Source organism: Mastigoproctus giganteus, chromosome 6 (assembly GCF_048544385.1).
Source record: "Mastigoproctus giganteus isolate SK-2022 chromosome 6, ASM4854438v1, whole genome shotgun sequence".
Lineage (NCBI taxonomy): Eukaryota > Metazoa > Arthropoda > Arachnida > Uropygi > Thelyphonidae > Mastigoproctus > Mastigoproctus giganteus.
The window spans coordinates 76,408,224-76,432,745 of NC_143580.1; the positions used below are offsets into that span (position 1 = coordinate 76,408,224).

A 24,522-nucleotide genomic window follows, 5' to 3' on the forward strand; every position below is an offset into this window, starting at 1 on the left:
CTATCATATTGCCTCCAACAAACTTGATTGTTGGGATGATACAGCCAATTCTCTGACAAAGAATGCAAAGAAAAGCAACAAAGGCTTTGCTTTTAAGCCTCAAAATTTAAAATGTCAAAAAGGGGAAATTGCACATTTAATGAAGACCTTCAATAAGAATTCAAATTTATTAAACTGAAAAATTGGTAGAGTGATAAAACAAAAGTGATTCAACATTGTAATGTTAATTTTTCTGTTGCTCATGGAGGTAGGAATGACATTAATCTAAGTAGTCAGAAACATAAGGATGCTGAAAAAACTTTGAATTCGGTTCAGAGCAGCAGCTCGATCATCGTAAGATGTGATGATGGAGAAAGTGATAAAATTGCAGCATGTGAAGCTCTTGTTGCCTATCATACCATGCATCACAGTCAGAGTTTTTGTACAAATGCCTACTTGTCAAAATTGATAAAAAAGGTTTATCAACCAAAATTTTCTTCCGCACATACAAAACCAGAAGCAATAATTACTAACATATTATCACCATATATACTGGATTTGAATGAAACTAAAAGCATTAAAAAAATTAGTTTAGATGCATCAAACAAAAAAGACATTGTTATTATTAGCTATATGGTGCTTGGGGGGGTGCCAAGCCCATACTCACCAGATGTGAACCTTTGCAGTTGCCTGAAACTGTTTCTGATTGTTGTGCATTACTTTTTGCCAAACTGTGTGTTAAAATTAAAATTATAGATTTTACTTCTTTACCTGGTGAAACATCTGAAGTACGAAGTATTATGTTAAAGAAAATAATAGCTAAATTCTCCTTACAAAACAAAATCAAAGCTCTGTGTGCCGATAATACCAACACAAATTTTGGAGGTTGTAAAAGATTTGGTATATATAATGTATGGAGAAAAATATGGAATTTTCATCCATACTTTTATTTTCCTACATACTAATGTATAGAGAAAATTTTTCTCCATACATTAGTATGTAGGAAAGTCATTTTGCACACAAATCACTGAATTTGTTTTTGCATATGGAATTTATCTTTACAACAACAACACTAGTTTCAATAACTCTTATTTTCACGTGTGAATAAAAATAGCATTTTTCTTTCTTTAGTAATTGCCTTACCTTTCTCAAACTCTACTAAATCCTATTATGTCATAATGTCAAAGAAACAAGAAAGAAAAAACAAAAATAAATAAATAAAAAAAACTTACCACCATATATCTTACAGGTGTTTTAAACAAAAATGGAGAATACATATTTTTGAAAAACCGATACAACGGTCCATCTGAAGCTAAGATCTTTTTTTTTTTTTCTGAACTTTGGATACAACAGCATAGATCTAACCTGTTATTCTAAAAAAGTATAAAAAATAAATTATTATTTTATACACATAAAATATTTTAAGATTTTTACCCTTTTAAATTAATATGCATACAACTATAATTAACATTAATACTTCAGCAAAAACATGCATGAAATAATCATGTAGTCTCCTGCCCATTTAGAAAAACATCCACATTCTAATGTCAAAGAGAGAAACTTGGGTCTTTTTCAAATGAGGCCATATTAATTTGTCCAACACTAATAATTCAGAATTTCATTCAGAAATGATAATATTTGTGCTTGGAAACATTTTTAAGATCTTCACCTTTTTAAAATTAATACATACAATTAATATATTAACATTAATACTTTAGCCAACAAATGCATGAAATAGTGAGCTGATCCTTTGCCACCCATTTAAAAAAGCCTAGATTTCAATTCCAGTCCCAATCGAAGAAACTTTTTCTAGACCTTTTCAAATGAGATTACCAAATTAATTTCCAATTAATTTGGAAATTAATTTGGTCTCCTACACAAATTCTAGTGAAGAAACAGAAACATAAAAATCATAGAAACATACACCATAGACAGATATGACCAAATATCTTATTCACTTTATTCAGAATATAGTGAATATGTTACAAAGGCAACTTTACCTATATAACATACAATTGCCTATGTAACATATGTTGTAACACAGGTAACTTTGCCTATGTGACACAGCAGATATACATTCCCCCATACCGTGTTTCAAAATAAAACCAGCAAATGAAACAGAAAATTAATTGTTTCCCATTTGTGCATTGTTCAATTATCCCTTTTCTGATTTTTAAATAACAGCATTGTAGATATATCTGCTATCCCTGCAAAGTTTTCTGGGTAACATATTCGCTATATTCTGAATATAGTGAATATCCCCCCCCCATGCTAACTTCCTTTGTGACTTAATTCCAGACTAGTTTATATCTACTGTAGGCTTCTGTATCACAAGATAATTTATTTGCATCCCACACATTCTTCTTCTTCTTTGCCACAAGTTTTGTTAGAACATCTGAGATCCATTTAGATCTAAGCCATGAACAGTATCTCTTAATTTGTATAATAAGCCTAGTAGTTTCTACAAGAAATCCCTGAATGCTTCCCATTTAGAATTTACTGTTGGTAACTTCATCAGTTCATCCTGCTGCTTAGAATATAAAAACTGTTTGGAACCACTGTAGTCACCTTTACCAAAGCAAAAGCACTTCGCTCTTCCTTTGACAATAAATAAATGCCACATCAACACACTATAATCACTACCGGTTAGTGTGTCTTTCATATTGGAGAGGTGTGGCATTAAGGGTAAGTTGCTACAATGGATAAAGGGATGGTTGAGTGGGAGATGACAGAGAGTGGTAATCAATGGACACTGCTTTTCGTGGAAAAATGTTATTAGTGGAGTTCCCCAGGGTTCGGTGTTGAGCCCATTGTTGTTTTCAGTATTTATCAATGATACTGATGAAGGTATATCAAGCTTAATGTCAAAGTTTTCAGATGATACAAAGGTTGGCAGGGTTGTTAATGACAGTAAAGACAATATGCTGCTCCAACTGGGTCTAAATAAGTTGGGCAAATGGGCTGAGAAGTGGCAACTGAAGTTTAACATTGACAAATGCAAAGTACTGCATATAACCAAAGAGAAATGTACCAACTGTGTGGTACTGCACTCAGGGAAGTGGAAAGTGAAAAATGTCTGGGGATAATTGTGCAGCCAAATAGGAAGTTCGCTGAGCAGTGCAGACAGGCTGCCAGGGCAGGTCATGGAGTCTTGTCAATGATATATAGGAAGTTTGGTAGCAGGGACCGGGATGTGATTATCCCTTTATACAAGGCAATGGTCAGGCTACACCTACAATACTGTGTACAGATCTGGAGGCCTCATTTTAGGAAGGATGTAGAGTTGCTAGAACAAGTACAAAGAAGGGCAACAAGATTGGTGAGGGAAACAAAGGGGTGCTCTTACCAAGAAAAGCTTAAATTCTGCCAATTACAGCACCTGGAGAGTAGGCACCTGCGAGGTGTATAAGGCCTTGAATGGGTTGAGCAAGCTGAATGCTGATGGGATTCTTCCTCTCGCTCAGATTAAGAACCTGAGGGGGCACAGATTCAAATTGAGGAAAGACAGTTGTAGAATAGATGTGCAGGAATTTGCCTTTAGCCAGCTGGTAGTTGATTGGTGGAACAGACTTCCATCTTTTGTTGTGGAAGTTGATAGCCTAAATAAATTTAAGGCTGAGCTGGACAGGCATTTGGAACAAATGGAGGGGTGAAATGGGAGGGGGGTTTTTTTTGGCTGATGCTGCATAAGCTTGCTTTCTCACATCATATGCCTCTGCTAATGCTAATATGCAGATTCTTAATGCATGAATAATGACCACTGATAATCAGAGCAGGAGGAGTATTGCTTTCTTTTGTTACCTCTCTAACATGCTAGTGTAGGAAACAATCATCCAATAAATCCACAGAAGTGTTGCTAGTCTGTGAGTGACCAACCCACAAGTTCCAGTCAATATCTAATGTTAAAATCACATCATAACACATTCTTATTTACTGGCCTTCTCTATTTTTCTGTACAGCTGTTGTTCTCATCACAGTCATTAGGCCTATAACACACTCCTACTGTCAACTTGTATTTCCCAGTGCTTATGTCACACCAGACTGACTCCACATTGCACTGGTCACCCATATAACTGGATGCATGGCATTACATTTTATGTGCTCTTTAACTAAGAGCATAATCCCTTTCCCTCTCCTGTCCTGTCCTTATGTACAAAGTAATGACATAGATTCAGATCACTCCTGGTTTGTGAAAATCATTCACAGTCTGCCAATTGATGACCGCTGCATTAGGAGTATGGAGAATTGTGATGATTGATTAAAATATAATATAAACCTTCACTAATCTGGATTAATTTGGGGGAGAGGTCATCTGGATCAAGTGATAATCTGGATTAGTGAAGCTGTTTGTTGTTTGTTATTTGCTTTTTAGGAGCATTAGCAACTAAGGCCATATTGCTCCAGGGATATATGCAGTGGTCATTCCCTGACCTTTCTGCATCCTTCGTATTTGGTGGGCACGGACTCGAACCTCTGGTCTAATCAAGAAGCGTGTGCTATGCACTGCTGCTCCTGCCCACCTGGCTACAGAGGCGCCATTAGTGAAGGAAAAGATAGCCCTAAAATAAAAAAAGTTAGAAAACAAATAAAACAGAAAATTTAATGATATAGGTAGTGCTGATGAAAGTAAATAAAAAAAAATATCAGTGTAAAGTCTTTATTTAAAAACTATAAAAAGACAATGCATTCATCCATCATCAGAAGACTCAGAAGTTGTACGGCAGACTCTCGATTTACCAGGATTGGATTAGCCAGGACACTTCAAGACTCCAAAGGGAAAAAAAATATATATATATATATATCCACCGAAAAATCATAAAATTCAAGTAATAAATAGAATAAGTATAAACAGATGTTTTGCAAATAAGTGACAAGAAGAGACGTTACAAGTCGTGATTGGGAGGTGAATATACCTATTATCCTGCAATTTCTCTGTCTTCCCATCCATAACTAAAAAAAACAATGGAAAGAGATCAAATGTTTAGTTTGTTTCAGTGCATTGTGTGGATCGATGTGTTCCCTCGCACTGCAAAAAGACAAATTTTGTTTCGTTATTTATGTCAGGAGTTTCGAAATTTTTATAGTAATTTTTTTTTTTTGTTTAGAAATCATGAAAATGGTTAAATGCAAAATCGTTGCGCTTTCAATTGAACAAAAACTTGAAATTATTCAAAAGTTTGAAAATGGTGCATCCGTCAAATTGTTAATGAACAATTATATAATGGGGAGATTAATATTGCATATATCCAGTAATACATTTAATAACAAAATGTAGCTTTCAGGGTAAAAAGGATCCCCTTCATCAGCAATATACAGATTCTAGCGGAATGTTTAATAACTGATGAAGGGGTCCATTTTACCCTAAAAGCTACATTTTGTTATTAAATATATATTACTGGATATATACAATATTAACCTCCTTAAACAATGGAATCCAGTACAACAGGCCCATTTGTATGTATCCATTATATAACGTTGCTGACAAAACCATACATGACATCGTAAAAAATAAAGGGAAGCTATTAGATTTTGCGGGCACACATGATAGCATTAAAGGCATGACTATCAGAAAAACCATGAAACAGTCTACATATAAGGACCTTGACAAGGCAATGGTGTTGCAGTTTAGCCTACGATTATATAAACTCATAATATATAAATTATGTTAACTTATGTATATACATATGTATAAAGAAGTATTCAAATGAAGCGATATAAGCAATAACATCCATCTCACTCAGTGTGAACAACACACAAGACAATGTGATGTATGTTTCATCTCTCTGTACAGTCAATCGGAGTGCAATCAGAGTGACTCATCTGCTTTCCTAAATCCAATGTACCTTTAAAAGTACAGTACTCAACTGTGAACAGAATTTTTCACATTTCGATCCAGATTATCCAATATTCTGATGAACTGTAACTGGAATTTTTATTTTAATTGTAAATAATTTTAAAATATATTCACAGGTTATCAGTTAAAACATATTTTGATTGTAAAGAGATATGATGGCAGTGTGCAAGAAAAAAGATACAACACCAACAACTTTACTTATCTAGCAAATCTAATTTATACTTGAGGCACTGCCATTGTTACTGATAGAACGTTTTTTTTTTTTTTTTTGGGAAATTGTCTTGGTGTCATAGTGCACTGCTTCATGTATTAATCCGGTACTAACTGCACAGTATTATCTTTCTACACTGAGTTAATAACTACATTTTGATTATTTTTAATATGCAGAACAGATACATTAGCATTAGTTGAGGAATTTAATGCAAGAAAGCAAGCTTATATAGCATCAGACAAAAAAAAAAAAATAAAAACTTTCCATTTCACCCATCCGGTCACTCCAAATGTTTGTCTAGTTCAGCCTTAAATGTATTTAAGCTATCAACTTCCACAACAACAGATCAAAGTCTGTTCCAGCAATCTAAAGGCAAACTCGCTGGCTAAAGGCAAACTTCCGCACATCTATTCTACAACTGTCTTCCCTCAATTTGAATCTATGTCCCCTCAGGTTCTTAATCTAAGCAAGCAGAAGTATCCCATCAGCATTGAGCCTGCTCAAACCATTCAGGCCTTATACACCTCAATCAGATCACCTAACAGGTGCCTAGTCTCCACATGCTGCAACTTGCAGAACTTAAAACTCTCTCTTGGTAAGAGCACCAATCTTCTTGCCCTTCTCTGTACTCGTTCTAGCAACTCTACATCCTTCCTAAAATGAGACCACCAGACCTGTATGCAGTACTCAAGGTGTGGCCTGACCATTGCTTTATACAAAGGGAAATCACCTCCTTGTCACTGCCAGCAAAATTCCTATATATCATTGACAAAATTCCATGACCTGCTCTGGCAGCTCATTTGCACTGCTCAGAGAACTTTATATCTGACTGCACAATTACCCTCAGGTCTTTTTTATTCTCCACCTCCATGAGTGTAGTACCACATAGTTGGTACATTTCTCTTGGGTTACTGCTACCCATATGTAGTACTTTTCATTTGTCAATGTTAAACTTCAGTTACCACCTCTCAGCCCATCTGCCCAACTTTTCTAGGTCCTGTTGCAGTAGCATACTGTCATTACCAACCATGCCAACCTTAGTATCATCTGCAAACTTAGACATTAAACCTGATATACCTTCATCAATATCATTGATAAATATAGGAAACAACAATCGGCCCAACACCGAACCCTGGGAGACTCCATTAATAACATTAGTCCACGAAGAGAAGTGTCCGTTGACTATCACTCTCTGTCTTCTCCCAATCAACCATCCCTTTATCCATAGCAGTAACTTGCCCTTAATTCCATACTGCTCTAATTTGTACAGCAATCTTCCATGTGCAACAATATAAAAAGCTTTCCTGAAATCCAAGTATACATGATAACAAAATTATTTTTTGCATCCAGTTACTTTATGACCACATCACAGTATCCAATCAAATTGGTCAGACAAGACTTCCCCTTAACAAACCCATGCCTTGTCTGAACTATAACTGCAGTCATGTCTAGATGATCTTGTATTACTTCTTTAACCAGTGACTCCATTATTTTCCCTGGAACATAAGTTAAACTAATAGATCTGTAATTATTCATGTCACCCTTTTACCCCCCCCCCTGTGGAATTGGAGATACATTTGCACATCTCCAGTCCACAAGAATCTTCCCTGAATCCAAGGATGCTCTTGTAATTATGGCTAAGGATTTGCTTACTTCCTTTGCTGCCTCCTTTAATATAACTGGATAGATCCCATCCACTCCAGGTGCCTTTATTTTTTTGCCTGAGCAGGATCTTGAACAGTCAAACCATCGATATCAAGTGGACCATACATTCAGCCACAGTGTAATCAATGATCGGTAATACACAGACAGTGTAATACACAACAATATCAGAGAAGGTTTGGGGACATTATTAGAGGGAACATTCCAATTTTCAGATCTGAACATCTGTTTAGTTTATCTAGATCTTCTTAATGTAGCATACTCTGAACTATCATTAGTTTCCATGCCTTCTTCAATTCTCCAGTTCTTAATTTGTTAAGCACTTCACAACTGAGTATCTAGCATAATGCCTCTCAACCCATCCTAGTAATGGGATTTCAGGTTTAAAAGAATGCTATATCCTTTGTTTCTTTCCTTCACTGAAGCCTTGTGGTTCCCAACAAGTGGAGCGCTGGTAGACAATCTTTCACAGGGAATCTGTGTTTGTTTGGCATTCACTTTTACTCTAGTGAATCAATTTTCACTCTTTAAATGTACTAGCCACAGAAGACACAACAATATCAGCAAGCACATGTCCTTTTGTTACATGAAGTTGGGGTAGATCCCCAGTGCTACTTGATAATCAATGCTATACACTATGTACTTTTGTCAGTGCTTTCAAAATCTACGTGTATAGTGAAAAATACATGCATTTCTAGTTCCTACATCCATCACTCTTCAGCTCTATGTTATATAAGTAAATACTTACCTCCTGACGTTTTGTGTCAAATGTAAAAACACTCAAGAAGCACGTCATCTGCAAAAAGAAGTTCAGTAAAAGGGCAACTCCAGCATATAGTGAAAAAATCTTTACGGCAGGCATTTCCGTCAAAGCACCTAAATATTAAAATAAATAAGTGTGCACTTTGAAAAAAAGAAAAGTTTTAGTTAAATTTATTGAATTATACCATTGTTCCATTATCATTAAACAGATCAGAAACTAGGGCATTTATTTTGGTACTGTTTGCCTGCAATAGTGAAAAAGTTGATATAAAAGTTGTCTTGTAAAAATATTTTATCAGAACGGTAGTACTATTCACATAAAGCAAAAATTCCAATTAAATTCAGATGTTGAAAATAAACAGGTGAGGAGCAATTCACAAATTACATCAGCATTTCCCAAACTTTTTTAGTCATGGAACACTTTTCATCTCACAACATATTCATGGAACACTTACGAAACCCAAGTTTAGTGGGAGCCAAAGAACTGTCTGCTAATATTTTATTATATATGGCACACTGTGCATTAGGAGCATCTTTATTTCCAATACATGTAAAGCCGAAATTCAAATAACTGTCATTATACTTTTGTTTTGGTCTTTTATTAGTTGGTTCCTGTTTTTTTCAATTCAGATTTTTGGGGAACAAAAGGTTGTGATTGTTCATCCTCACTTTGAAGTGTGACAATATTGTGTTCGTTTTCGACCACAGTTGCACTACTAGAAGTACTTTGGTTCTCGTTTTAAAGTTCCTTTTTTCAACCACAAATCCATGGTCACATATTTTAATAATCACATTTTGAAATACTAATAATTATCAAAAAAATTTATACAAGGAAGTGAGTTTAGTTATGATATCGGTTCGCTTCCTCCTCTCCTTCAACCTGTATACTCCAGGCTAAATCGCATACAAATGGCATACTAGATCACCACATTGCTACTTTTTTGTAGGTGTCATTACCTCTATGCAAAGCCCGCCAAAATAAAGCGTTCTGCGATCTATTTGATTATTAGTCTTTTCCAGTATATTAATAACAGAAAAAAATTATGCTAAATATTACTAGGGGGGCTTCGTCCCCTGCTCACTTCTTTTGATAAAATAAAATACTTACAGATTTTTCGGCACTGTGTCTCTCTCTTCAGGATCTATGAATACATAAATATGTTACACATGGAAACCAAGAATGGTACCGGTCATGCTAGATAATGCGAGCATGAGGTTCATCTAGAATGATTACGCTAAAACAGAATCTTTTTTAACACAGTAAAAAAAGCTTCTGTTACGTATTTTAGTATTTGTTACATATTACCACATAACCCACATCCCTCTTCTCCAATTGGCTGAATAAATATCACTAGGAGGAAAATTATTTTAATGTATAGAAAGATAATGATACAAAAGTGGTGTACGCTATAAATATGAAAAATTTATTTATTTTTATTTTTTAATTATTAATTACAACTTTTCACGGAACACTTTGGGAAATGCTCAATTACATAACAGAAGTTTAAGTTTTTCAGTTCCCATAACTTGTATAACAATGGATCTGACCCACCTCACCATTATTATGTATCAACTGGTGTAAAATTTATGCAGAGGTTCTCCTCTTTCTGCACACTGACATTTTATCTGATCTCTTTCCCTCCAGATGTTATTTAATTTTTTAATGACCCTTCATGAATAGGTAGATCAAAAATGTCAGTGCTATGAGCAGCATTATATAAGAAGAATCTTGAAGTAGGCTGAGCTGTTCAAAAGGCAACAGTTCATGAAACATCAATATATTTGTGTTTGAATATTGTGTATGCATTGTATGATTAGTTATCTGTTTGAAAGATGAAAAGGCCTATTTCCACACACACAAAAAAAAAAAAAAAAAAAACAATAATGAACTACCGTATTTCCCCATGTGTAAGATGCTCCAATGTATAAGAAGCACCTTAATTTTGGGGCTCGAAATTTGAAAAAAATGTATTACATAAAGTTATTGAACTCAAGTTTTATTCATCATAAAATTCATACAACTCCTCATCACTGTCAAAACTCCCATCCATTAGCTTGTCCTCATCTGTGTCTGATGACGAATCACTGTCTTCATATATTGCCTTGTCTTCAGTTCCATCTATGGCATTTGAAATGCCACACTTCTTAAATGACTTGACAACAATCTCAATCTTGATATTATCCCAGGATCTTTTCACCCAGGTACAAACTTCTCCTATAGTTGGTTTCTTCACTCTTCCTGCTGGTGTCAAATTGTCCCCAGAAGACTTCATCCATTGGTTCCATTCGTCTCTCATTGCAGCTCTGAAGGGTTTGTTAATGCTGACATCAAGTGGTTGGAGCTGGGATGTCAAGCCTGCAGGTATGATGGCAAGTTTTGTTTTTTGCTCTGCAGCAATCTTCTTTGTGTTTTTTGTTGTGTGCCCCGAACTGATCAAGCACCAATAGGGCAGGTTTGCGTAAGAGCCCACCTGGTCTCCTGCTCCAAACTTTCTCAACCCAGATCTTCATCCCATCCAAACCTTGTCATGAACGTGGACAATCACTCCTTGAGGAATGTCTTCTTTTGGCATTGTTTTGCGTTTGAAAATCAGCATAGGAGGCAGCTTGGTTCTGTCGGCACAACAAGCTAGAACAACTGTATAATGGCGCTTTTCATGTCCACTTCTCTTCACAGTTACAGTTTTCACTCCCTTCTTATCAACAGTTCTGTTACTTGGGACATCAAATTGAAGGGGGACTTCGTCCATATTTGCAATCTGTCCCAACTCAAACTGATGTGTCTTCCGACATTGAATGACAAAACAATGAAATTCAAGGACCTTCTGCTCATAGCTTTCAGGCATCTTTTGGGCAAGTCTGGTGCATGTACACATGCTTAGTCCATTCTGTTTCATGAAACTGAAGCACCAATTGTGTCCTCCTTTGAAATCAGTAACTTCTTTTTTATCAGCAATTCTTCTTGCCTCATGCTGAACCATCTTTGTGGACACAGGAATTCCAATTGCCCTTCAATCCATATCTTCAATTCCCTCTCTAAATCAGGCCATTTTGCTGATTTGCCTCTCATGGCCTTCTTCTGCCGTGGTGTTTTCAGTAGGGTTTCTTCTTCCCGTAGCCAGTCTCGGATTGTTTTCTCAGTTGGAGGAGGACCAAACTTACGTTCAGCAGCATGATTTCCATTCACTTTTAACTTGAATCTTGAATCTTTTAACTTGATCACTTTTAACTTGAATTCAGCACTGTATGAAAATCTTTTCTGAGCCATTCCTGGGCAGAATGTGGCAAAACGTAACCTAACATACCGGTAACAAGTGCGAAACAATGAGCGCAAAGATAACAAGCGCAAAAAAGCGGGAAATGCAATTTAAAAAATCTACAACCACTGTATAAGACGCACCCAGTTTTTAGACCCCAAATTTTTTGAAAAAGTATGCTTCTTATTCATGGGGAAATACGGTATTATGAATTTTATTGTGAAAAAAAAAAAAAAAAAAAAAAAACATTACAATTGATAACTGCCATCCTATTAAAATACATAATAACTGAAAATTTCTGGATTCTATATTGAATCTTCTCATCTTTTTCAGGATAGAAAATTATTATTATTATTAGCCATATGGTGCAAGGAAGCCTGAGGCGTATGCTGCACCAGCCAAAAAAAAAATTCCTGAGTTACCCTGAGAGAGAGAGAGAGAGAAAGAGAGAGAGAGAAGTAGAAAGGAATCACCAAGAAAGATAAGAATGATGATATCGAGCGTCAGGACCCTGGGTATGCCAAGCCCATACTCACCAGATGTGAGCCCCTGGGGTTAAATGATGACAGGGTTCAGCATGGACCCTAGAAATGTTGATAATTCTGTTATAGGAGTTAAACTTACTGTAATACTTTTTAGACAACAAAATTCACTTGATAATATAGTTTATGTGTTTTAATTTAGTGTTTTATTCACACTTAATTATTTATTAAAATCTTTATTTTAGAGGATACAAATGAAAAATGTGGAACAGAATGATAAAAAAAAAATCTAATTTAATTTAATTTGAACACTCCAACTTTGAGTGCACAATGCAAGTGACTGAATCCCCTCTCCCATTAGTTTTTCACTACTTCCAGGCTTTCTAAAGTAGCACATAGCTATTTTAGGTAGTGCTCAGGGTCAAACCCACTGGTGTATTATTTCCATTCTGAATCTTCTCATCTTTTTCAGGATATAAGATGATGACAGGAAATAGACAGAAAAATCTCAGCTTTTTTTCTGGACCTCTCTTTCTATGATCCTCAGGTAAAGGATCATAGAAAACTTAATTTCAAATAAACTTAATTATAGACTTAAAAGGAGAAAAAAAAAACTCTCAGTTGTTTCTTTCCAGCCTTTCTCAAGGCTCAATGTGGCTTTTACACAATATTATTAATATTTGTGGTGTAATGGTTAAATTCTATGAATCTGTCTTTTGATATTATATAAAAAAAGTTTTTGAATGTTTTCAAATTTTTCTAGTGCTGTTCAAAAAATATTTTTTCAGTAGTGCTGTCAACTTTGGTTTGAAAAGCATTAGCATATACCACAATTCAAAAATATGACTGTTTACAAAGTACAGGCGAACAAGCTAAATATTTGTGTATGGGATCACAATAAAGACATGAAGTTAAAAGAAAGAAATATTCTGTTTATACTCTGGCATGACTTCTAAGTCAGTGAGTTTACAACTAATCATTCTGAGAAAAAATATAATCATTAACTGTATTTACTAGTCACGTAGGCTCGAATCATGGTTAAAAATCAAACACATCCTGCTGCTGGATGCACATATTGAGATGATCTGCTAACTGGTCAGCTACATCAGGCTATTTGCACAATAGAATGATTGTTGGATCAATCTTCATAGTTGATCGTCTTCAAATCCTTCAAGGCAACTTTTTTCCCTTCCTTCTCAAGTAAACATTTTTTTGCAACAAAACTGAAGCAGGGCCCCATAAATGTCCAAAAACAATTCAGAAATAAAGTAAACACATAATATTTGGTCACAGTTTTGTAAAGTATGAAGTTTTAAGCACTGGTTTAAGGATTAATAGACTTGAAGTGACCACAAACCATATTCTGACTACACAGAAACTTCTACTTTGCCACCATCTCTAAAACCATATTATATGAAAGATACTTTTAGAGCAAATCAGTGATATCATGGTGAGACCCAGCATTCCTTACATTTTCAGGCTGCAGATTTTAAATGGATGCATAGCTCAACAAATAGAAGATATACTGCATAAATTTTTATTACTATTACTGTTTGTTATGGAGCATTGGCATAGCCCATACATAGTCCAGTCTATCTGTAGAAGTGGTGCTATGTTGGTTCTCATTCATGAGAATGCTGAATTAAGGCCTTTTCATTACAGTTAGAGATGGTGTTAGATGTAATATTTCAGGCTGGTCTCTAAGTTTTTAATTCATATGGGGGAGATGTTATACACCTGGAATTTTCAGGGGATGAGGATTGGGAGAAGAGAAGAGAAGGGGACACAAACATCTAGAATTACCAAGTCTGGTGATAAAGAATATTGTATCAGTTCCTGTTATTTGTGTTGGTAGGGAAGGGAAGGCAAAAATGTCTGGGGATAACAAAGATTAAGGATGGCTTCAGGAAGAAGTTGGGATGGGGGGTTACTGCAGTTGGGAGCTCTTGATGCTGGTTACTAACAAACCCCATTAGTAATAGTAGCACATGTGGACATGGAAATTATCCTGAAGGTGTTGAAATCTCAATTCTCAAGATGTTCAGATGTTCAATATTCCTCAGTCTGATTATTCTGTTACGTAGACTAAAAGTAATATGAGCTCTAAATGATTTGATGAGTATCCTCAGAAAGTTCATTTCCATGTCACAAATAACACTTCCAGAGTTCCTGATTTGGATGGGGTTTTTGAGACAAGAGCAATTAGGAATGACTCCAAGACCCTGCTGCCAGGTGTTGCGACCAGTCTTCAGGGGTTGCCTGCAGGGCTCTGTCCTGGGACCCCTTCTGTGGAATCTGGTCCTTGATGAGTTCTTAAACTTTGACCTGAACACAGTAAAAACGCAAACCTACGCTGATGAATTGATAATGATGCTTGAGGCAAACAACAGAGCCCAAAGGGAAGCAACGGCAAATTGAGCCATCTCATCTCAACACTGCTGCACTGGACCCAAGAGAACCAGCTCAGAATTTCACCAGAAAAAATTAGTTCAATCCTCTTGAGGGGTTCTCTGAATATTAGGAGGCCCCCACAGATAAAAATCCATGGAACAACCATAAAGCTAAAAATGGAACTAAAATATCTCGAGATAGTCCTGGATAAGAACATGTTATTCACCCCACATCTCAATTACCTACGTACCAAAATCAGGAATTACTCCAGTATGATTTCCAGAATTAGCAGAAGGGACTGGGGCTTGAAGAAGAGGTCACTCTCCCTTTTCTACAAGGCTATTTTCATCCTGGCTCTGTCATATGCCGCTGGTGTGTGGTACAACAAAGCAATCACTGCAGTAAACTAGACACCATACAGTGCTCTATCCTCCTGACTATCTCCAGAGTGTGTTGTACAGTTAGCACCCACGTGCTCCAGGTCCTCGTTGAATCCCTTCCCCTGGACCTGGAAGTTGTGCGTTGTGGGCTGCTTTACCAACTGTTCAAAGGGAGAGTGGCCACCTGCATTGGCTTCACCATTGATCCTACAAACAACACAAGTGCTGAAAAGAGGCGTCTAACGACACACCTGTTGCAAGACCTAGCAGGCCCGATGGTCTGACTCCCCCAAAGGAGCCATAACACAGAAATTTTTCCCGGATGTACATCGGATATACCCAAGCCAGCCTGCATGGTTCGCTCCAGGCTCCATACCACCTTTCTCCTCATGGGACATGGGTCCTTAGGAGAAAATTCTACGACTTTGGTCTCTGAGATTCACCGCATGTCACTGCAGAGAGGAAGAAACCTGGGACCTCCTCATACACGAATGTCCTTCCTACAAGGACCTGTTCCGCATCCTCATGACAAAGACCCAGTTCACACTCAGGAACCAAGAACAGCTCATGTTGCAAAATGAGGAACACTACCGTGCCTTCACACTCTTCGTGCAGGAGCTCTTTTCAAAACAAAAAAAACTCTTCCACAGCCATAGAACCACAGACTGACACGGCTTCTCAGCAAGTCTACAAGCCCACAACGATCAGTCCAAATCCTCCAAATCCAGTGACTCTTAAGAGACAATACACTACAAGAACCAGAGGAGATAATAAGAAAAGAAATGGAAAAGAAAGGAAAAGGGAAGGATAAAGAAGTAAGAGAGATATGCTTTGAAGGAAAGAAAGAAAAACATATTGACTGTGACAACCAAACCTGGATGGGATTCTGTCCCATGCCTCAACGCCCTGGCAAATTTGAGTGCAGAAATACCCCCTGCACTACTATCCACAATCCCACAGCACCTTGCTGCCAACATGCCACTTGGCAATCTGGACCAGGCACCTCTCCCCGGTGGGGTTGGGGAGGGGACAGGGGATCTTTTCCGTTTCCTCTCCTCCTCGCCAACCCCATTTTCCCTCCTGGTGGGGCATGGGCCTGCTCCACTGACTTCCTTGGGGGTGCCTTCTCTATTGCCCCCATATTTCTGTCTTTTCCTTCCAGTCTTCAGTCTTCTCCTCCCCTCCTCTATCTTAATGCAAGAGAATGCCCCACACACCTAAATTTAAATATGTTCAAATTAACTTTCGCCCATATTCTAGGCCTTTCCGATTCAAGCAACATTACCCTTTGCAATTGAAATAAAACTAATTAAATGAATTTTTTTTTAGGTCCTAGCCACTGAAATCTCAGGAAATTAGGTGGCAGGACCTGCCAGAGTAAATAATTAAAATACTGGTGTATCTGGTCTGCCTCCACATGGCGAAAGTTGGACAATGTTGAGCTTCAGCAGAGGTCCATTGGCTAAATGACCAGATAAACAATGGTACACAACACTACACATGTACAATATCCATACACTTTTAAATCTCTGGCATTTCCAGCAAACTGGCACACCCATCACAATGCAAGCAACATGGAGATGGGGAAACCCCTGGTGCCACTTGACACCAAACACACTTTACAAACAAAAAGATAAATATTTTCATCTACATTCACATGAGGAAATTGTAGGGATGGGAATGCCAGAAGAATATCAAATGCTAACAGGGAGCCAAATGATTTTGTGATAACAGAGAGGAAAGGGAACAGAAAATTTTGAAGGCTATAACTAAATAAGACACCTGGGACAGTAGGGATCCAACAAATTATATTAATCTGCAAATGTCTCCCCAATTCACAAAGGGAGATCAAAAGTTGAAGTGAGTAATTACAGACCTGTAAGCCTGACTTCTGTTCTAGGGAAAACAGCAGAGTCACTGATTACACAAGTAATGCAGGACCATCTAGACAGGAATGCATTTACTGTAGTCACATCATGGATTTGCTAAGAGGTGATCTTTTCTGATCAACTTGACGTAGCCCAGTGGTCAGGAGCGAGAGTGCATAGCACGCATTCATTGAGTGGATCGAGGTTCAAGCCTGTGACTACTAAATACGATAAATATTTGTATTGACGATTTATTGTAAACTCTACTGACTTGGTTGTCGTGCAGGAGTATAAACAGAAAATATTATAAGAAAATATTATTATAATATATATTTGTATAATATCCATAAGCCTATTTCAGAATGTCTATGGGTGATCAAGACAAGTTGTGGGTGCCTGATTTCTGGTATATGGTAGCTGAAGGTCAAAATTGGAGGAATGGTCTTGTGATAATTGTAAGTGTAAGCCTTTTGCTATACTTCCAATACAGAAAGCACCTGCAAATCGTTGTGATGACTGCTACCTTTGTATGGTGGATATATTAAAGTTTAAAAATTCTGTGGATCAAAAAACTGTAGTGTATCCCAATACACCATCCTGTATTGCTCTAACACCACACAATGAAGACCTGCCAATTTCAAATGTACCTATCAGAGAAATGTCTTTCAGAATTCAATGATAAACCTGGTGAATGGTATCATTTGGATTATACCTTAGAATTCTGTTCAAGTAAAGCTCCACATTTCCCTAATCAGCAAGAATTCAATGACTTAGTGAGAGACTTGGGTCTAACTAAATCCACTGAAGAGCTCCTGACATCTTGTTTAAAAGAGTGGAATCTATTGGATCCCAGTTGAAAGACTTCTGTACATGGAAAAAGAGTCACTTATGCAAGTTTTTACACTGTTGTAGAATCCTTGAGCTCCTGTTTTGATTTGATTGGTCTTTATAAATGGATTAGTCTCAATCCAGAAGAGTGGTGTCTTGTCATATACATTTGAAAGCTGTGGTGCTTCACAATGGGAATAATCACTCATTGATTTCTGTTGTGCAGCCTGTTCATATTAAACCACGTGTTAGTGAAAATCAAGTATGACCAGTATAAGTGAGATGTCTGTGGAGAGCTTCAAGATGCTAAGTTCCTCCTGGGTTTGCAAAGTAGTTTCACTAAATTCCATTGCTTTCCCTGCCTCTTTGATAGCAGGGCAGTATATCAGCGCTACAAGAGAAGAAAATGGTCTGCCAGAATTGAGGTGCAGCCCAATGCACACAAGTAGTACACAATCGTTGGTTTCACCACCTCATATCAAGCTGATATTGGTCAACCAATTTCTTAAAACATTGGCTCCTCCAGGTTTCACCTTCAAGCATATACAATCTATGTTTCCAAAATTATCCAATGCAAAAGTGTAAGGTGGCATATTTATTGGTATCATATTGAGGTAAATTTCTCTTATTCTTCTACAAATATTTATTGGTCCATAAGTATAGCAGATGTTGGATTCACAAGAATTGGAAAACAAAATGACTAATTTGATCTGAAGAATATATCCAATACTTGGATATATTCTTCAGATCAAATCTGGACAATTAATTAAGAGAATGGAGAGAGGTTCCAACAGGGTATACAATACATTTTTAACAATTTTTTTTTGCTTAATCAAAGAAGGATTTCTACTTTTTAATTTGTGATTTTGTTAGCTTGTTATTTACTTATAGCAAAGATTAATACTGTTTTGTAGAGAATCCTTATTAATAAAACTGATCTAGTATTATTGCATATTTACTTTTCTTTAATTTCTGCATATTTACTTCTCTTAAATTTTACATAGTGCAATAAAATAAATAAACAAACTGCATTTCCATCCTCATGATGGCATCTTATCCAGCTGACCTTTATATATTCTCTAGCAATCAGCCTTGACTATCTATGGAGTAACTTATTCCAGTAATTAACAACTTGGCAGCTAATTGAAAAACTTCCTACAATCCAGTAACCTCTTCCCCTTTAATTTGAATTTATGGCTCTGTTCTGGAATCATTTATAACAGTGAAAATTTCACCCTCATTCATTTTACTATTCCTCCCAGAGCCTTGTAAACTTGAATCATGCCCTCCTCTAATGTGCCTGGTTACCACAATCCATAGCCCACAAATGAGGAAAGACATTCAAAGTCTTTTCTATTGTGTCTGTGTGCCCTTTTGTCAATATCACAAAGCATGTTGCCCATGTTTTGACCTTTTCAACAGGTTCAGTTTTTTTGGTGCAGTATTCATTATGTAGACACCAGTGTTTTCCCCAGAAAATTTTTCCGGCCGGATGGCATTATGAAGTAGCCAGGTGGGGAAGTGTAATACTTAGCAATATTATAAAACTGTTATTTATAAATGTGACTTAAGCAATCCAGAGCAAAAATTACTTGCATAATTTAACATTATATGCTCCGGTCGCATTGACTTCAATCGCACAGTATGTTCGAATTAATATTGATCGAGATCAGTACCATATGATACCGCCAGAATTGCTTAAATTTTAGCCGGGTGGTCAGTTAAATTCACTGGGTTGTGAGCCCATTCAATAGTCCTGGGGGGAGAACACTGGACACTGTATTCAATATGTGGTTTTATAATTGCTTATAGGGAATAATCATCTGTTTCTATTGGTGAAATTCCTGTATATAATTAACAGAAATCAATCCTACAAGCTGTCCTAGCAGCCTATCTGCACTGCTCAGAGAACTTCACATTAGACTTTAAAAGTATTCCTATGGCATCTTAATTATAAACTACCTTGTGTTTGTGGCTATCCAAGCATTATATTAGCCTAAGGTTTTAGCTACAGTCAAATTGAGTAAAAAAGATGGATTCTCTGTCATAAACTGGGAAGTTGGCAGCTATGTATCAGCAAACTTAAAACATATGCATTAATATTTCACCCCCAGGGGCTCACATCTGGTGAGTATGGGCTTGGCACACCCAGGGTCCTGAGCTGGATATCATCATTCTTCTTTTTCTTGGTGATTCCCTTCTACTTCTCTCTCGGAGTAATCCAGAATTTTTTTTTTTTGGCTGGTGCAGCATAAGCCTCAGGCTTCCTTTGCACCATATGGTTAATAATAATAATAATATCGTTGTTCAGACATGTGTTTTAATTAAAGTATTAATGCATTAATACTTAATATCAGTATTAATGCATGTTATAATAAGGCACTTCCCTTCATTCAGAGGCTGTTTGATTTTGAAATAAACTTTGCAAAGAATTAATATTGACATAAATATGATGTGTGCAGTATGCCCTTCAAAAATTTTAATTAATGAGTATCAGAAACAATAAAGGATACAGCACTGAATCATGTGAGATCCTACTTGCAATAATATATATAAACAGTATTGACAATTTATAAACACTGCTTAATAATTGATTTATCCAAAAGGGTAGCTTGCTACTATTAATGCCACCACTAATTGCTCCAACAATTCACTCATATAGTATTAGTATTATTAACAGCTAAATGATGCAAGGAAGTTTGCTTTTCTGCATCTGCCAAAAAATTCTATCATTCATACCTTCCCTAGCACCAAAATGTTCCTGTCCAATTATGCTTTGAACTTTACCAAACTATCAATCTTGATCACTGCTGCATGAAATTCAATTCCAATAATTTACAACATACTGCTCAAAAGTAAACCCTATGAGATACAGCTTTCTGTTACTCCTTGAAGCTTTGTGTGTGTGCCTACTGTTCATCTCCCTTTTGTCAGTCAAAATCGACTTCTCTTGTTCATTTTATTAATTCCCTTCAAGGCCTTATATACCTCTGTCAGGTCCCCAAGTTGCCATGATTTCCCATCTCTGAACCCTTTCTAGAAGTTCTGTGTCTTTCTTCAAGTGTGGCCTCCATATTCGAACACAGTTTTGTCTTATACGAAAGAATAATGACACCCATTTCCTTACTTGTGAAGGTTCAATATATCATAGACAAGACACCTTCCTAGCAGCCTGTTTATGTCTATGTGGGAAAAAACCCTATGCTTAGGGTTTTTAAAAAAAAAAAAAAAAAAGCATGACTCCTCTCCTACATAGCCATGCTACGAGTCCCTTATAACTCCCTTCCTTTCCATATGATTCAGTATTACAACCTTATCTGGAGTCCATAATCTTCATTGACAGAAATCAAGCCTATAAGTTTGGCTCTTCAAATTTCCAGTTTAGCTGTCTTAAATACCATTTGCTCCAGGTTCATTAACAAAACAGCTTATGTTATTCCTGTATGCTTCTTCAGGCATGGTTCTCTTCCACCTGTTCCTGCAGGAATGAACTGACCGTATGCATTAAAGTAGACCTCTAACCTTAGTTTTAATATAACTTATTCCTCTCAAAATTGGCACTCATTTTAAGTGCTCAATCTCATCAATTAAAATACCAGATTTCTTCCATAAGTCAGAGAGAGAGAGAGAGAGAGAGAATATATCTTTATTGCAAACATTCAATTGTAAACCTAGACAAAATTAGTGTTGCAAAAATCCTTAATGGCCAGAATGGCTGGAATTTACAAAATAACAGGTCTATAGATTATAATGAAAATTACAGGAAGAAGTTATTAATTGTAAATTAAAAAAAATAGTTACAATTGTATATATTATGTAAAATTATTAATGATTATATATACTATACACATATCTTCTCTCACCACTTTGATATGCATATGAACCTAAATTCTAAAAACTATTCTAAAACATATTCAGCTGTTGGCTTACGAATGGGAAATCCTTCTCGACATGGTAATGGTCGTATAGCAGATGGTATATTCAGGTAACTTAAGTTCCACTTTTTCTTCTTGGAAATCCCCTGATGAAGATGTGGTACCATAATAACAGTCCATTATATGACTATATGACCTGAATGCGCTGTCCATATCATAAGCATGGCAAAAGGCATTGAGCAGCCTTTGTGATTTAACCAGCTGCAGAGATTAGAAGCACAAGTATTGCAGAAAATATGAGATGCTCAGCTTTTGTCTTGGTTCCCAACTTTGCAGCCAAAATAATAATTGTATTGCTTTTTTTTTATTATCAAAGTAATGGCACACTTCTATGATGCAAATGTCACTTCACCACAAACATAAAAATTATCCACACTATTTACACACTTACACAGCATTCTAAATTTTAATTTTTGCTTGGTTAAAAACAAGTGTAACATAGACAGATGCCCGTCTCAGACTGACTGATGTGTCTAGACAGGAAATAGTGTGATCCAGCACCATTCAGTTTTTGCCATACAAACTTTACTTCAAGGCCAAAAATCAAGGAAAAATACACTGAAATGATGTGTAGTATTATCAAAACTAGAGTTAATATCCATTTTAACTGTCATATTCATAATTAGCATATTAATATTAGTACAAATTGACTAATTTTATTACTGAAACATTTTAGCGTTGGCCAGTCTCGATGATTTATTAAACATTTGCAGATTAGCGGCATCTCCTTCAGGGTTACTTAGATAGTCTTCAAAGATAGTCAGAAAAGGTGCAGCTATATCTTAATGCAGTAAAATGCAAGGTCTTACATTTGGGGAATAGCAATCCCAAAATAGCTTATACACTTCATGGGATTGAATTAAAAATAGTAGAGGAAAAGGATTTGAGTGCCACAAGATAGTTGGACATGAAGTTCTCAATGCAGCATGGATAGTTAGCAAATAGGGGGATCCATAGTGTCCTTTAGAAAATTTATCAAAAATTTACTTGTGCTGATAGAGGTCATAATCTTATAAAACAAGGCAATTAATGGACAGTCTTTCCTGGAGTGTGTGTGTGCGCACGTGTGTGGGGCCCTGAGGAGTACATACATATATGTATTTTTTAGAAGCAGTCTTACATTGTATCAGCAAAAAAAAATTACCATCTCATTTGTCCACTCCCTCTGTAATAATTTGTCTAGTGCTTCTTTAAATTTATGCAAATTATCCACATAGACAACACCAAATGAAAGTTTCTTCCAATGATCAATTACTCTCTGGTTAAAGAAAATATTTGCACATCTATCCCACAGCCATCTTTTTAGGTGCATTTTCATATATGTATGTATACATGTATATTATACATATATACAAACTTTAACTGTGCAAATTATTTTGAAGATTTTAGCCATCTTTATCCACAGGAACTCAAATTGGAAAACATTAATTCTTGTAACGATATTGCCAATTACACTGGTGTGCAAAACTTAAAGACCAACACTATTTCTAAAAGTTACAACCACAAAATCAAACAAAACAGCCTGTGGCGATTTGCATAACTGTGGCCATTCAGTAGAAAGCTGGTGCACATGCAAACATTTTAATTGTGATGAGAGGGCTCACATAAACAGATAAAAGCAGCAGTTCAGCAGTTGTGTGCAAATTACAGAATGGTGAGCATGATTGTTACAGACGTTCGATAGGTTTCATACAGTGCTACAGACAACGAAATGGCCAGTAGACAACATCTGGATGACTTTACCTGGAATCGAATAATTGGGAAGTTCAAGGAAGGTCAAAGTGCGAGGGGTGTGGCTGCAGAGAATTTTGTTCCACTTCATTATCTAGGTTTGTACACTCTGCAAATAGCATGCATCAGATAGCAAATGGCTACATATGTTTATGTATGTTGTTTTCTATACATATGCACTTTTTTCCCTTTAGTGTTTATATTATTTTCACATCATTTTTTTACTTAGCACTAAGTATCGCAAATTTAATCCCACATGCTTTTTTCATTAGATGTCACTAGTTTAAGCTATATATTTCAAAGTTTATAGGTTAGATTTATCTTTCGTACCTTTTGATTATGTAAGTTCTTTTTTGTTCTTCTTCCATATGAGGTTGTTTCTTGAGGTTGATCCTTGAGGTTGTCACAGACATTCTCTCAGATATGCCAGACAAGCTGAACTTGCTACCTGGGAGTCTAAAATGCTGATGGAACTGATATTCGGATGACACTCAAGTCAAGTGGACCCAATTTCGGCGAAGTGCGGACGGTCTGTGACAGCCAAATCCTCTGCTTGCACCTTCACGATGGTGGGACTGTTAGTAATCCTGGGTATAACCTCCATGCACAAGTACATGGTGAGTGACCAACCAGGTGTGAACCAACGTAAGCAGGGGTTGAGGTGTGGCGCCCACACCACATGGAGGAATGCCGCCCCTCTATGTTACCAGGCAGTACTAGGTGGTAGATGACTCTCATCAACCGGTGCAATACCACCACTTTGCTTATTGGAGGCTTGAAGTGGTGAAACCCATGTTTAGTCTCTAGAGCCAAGTTCCGGTCAACCCTTCCCTATCTCTTCCATCATGCAGTATGATTGATGACTTTTGAGGTTATGATGAACATTGTGGTGAATCCAATTTTCCTTACATTTCAAGGGTACAGCTCTAAAATGGTTTTCGTAGGCCTGCCGCTAGTTAGTACACTGGACCGATCCTATTGGTAACTCTCTAGGAGGCTTCCGGATCAGCTAGTGTATAATCTTGTTACCTTTACGCTGCCAGATAGTGAATGGAGGGAGTCCGAGTAGTGTGTATGTGGGAAGCATTGTCGAGGCCACGTTATGACAAGGATCTGGGTATATTCTTACCATGTGTACGCCATATCCAAAAATTTCAACACTTCATAAAGCATGTCCCACCC

The 24,522-nt window shown here is 36.7% G+C and overlaps 1 protein-coding gene across 1 annotated transcript in view; it reads right to left on the bottom strand.

Annotated features, from left to right (window-relative positions):
• LOC150084418 (NPC intracellular cholesterol transporter 1-like) overlaps positions 1-24,522 on the bottom strand; it is a 594,638-nt gene that overhangs the window by 138,595 nt on the left and 431,521 nt on the right. The window contains exons 20-21 of the mRNA XM_090376055.1: positions 8,455-8,582; positions 1,212-1,352 (exon numbers count right to left, since the gene is read on the bottom strand). Coding sequence (XP_090232181.1) covers positions 1,212-1,352; positions 8,455-8,582 — 269 coding nt within the window. The remainder of the gene's footprint in view (positions 1-1,211; positions 1,353-8,454; positions 8,583-24,522) is intronic.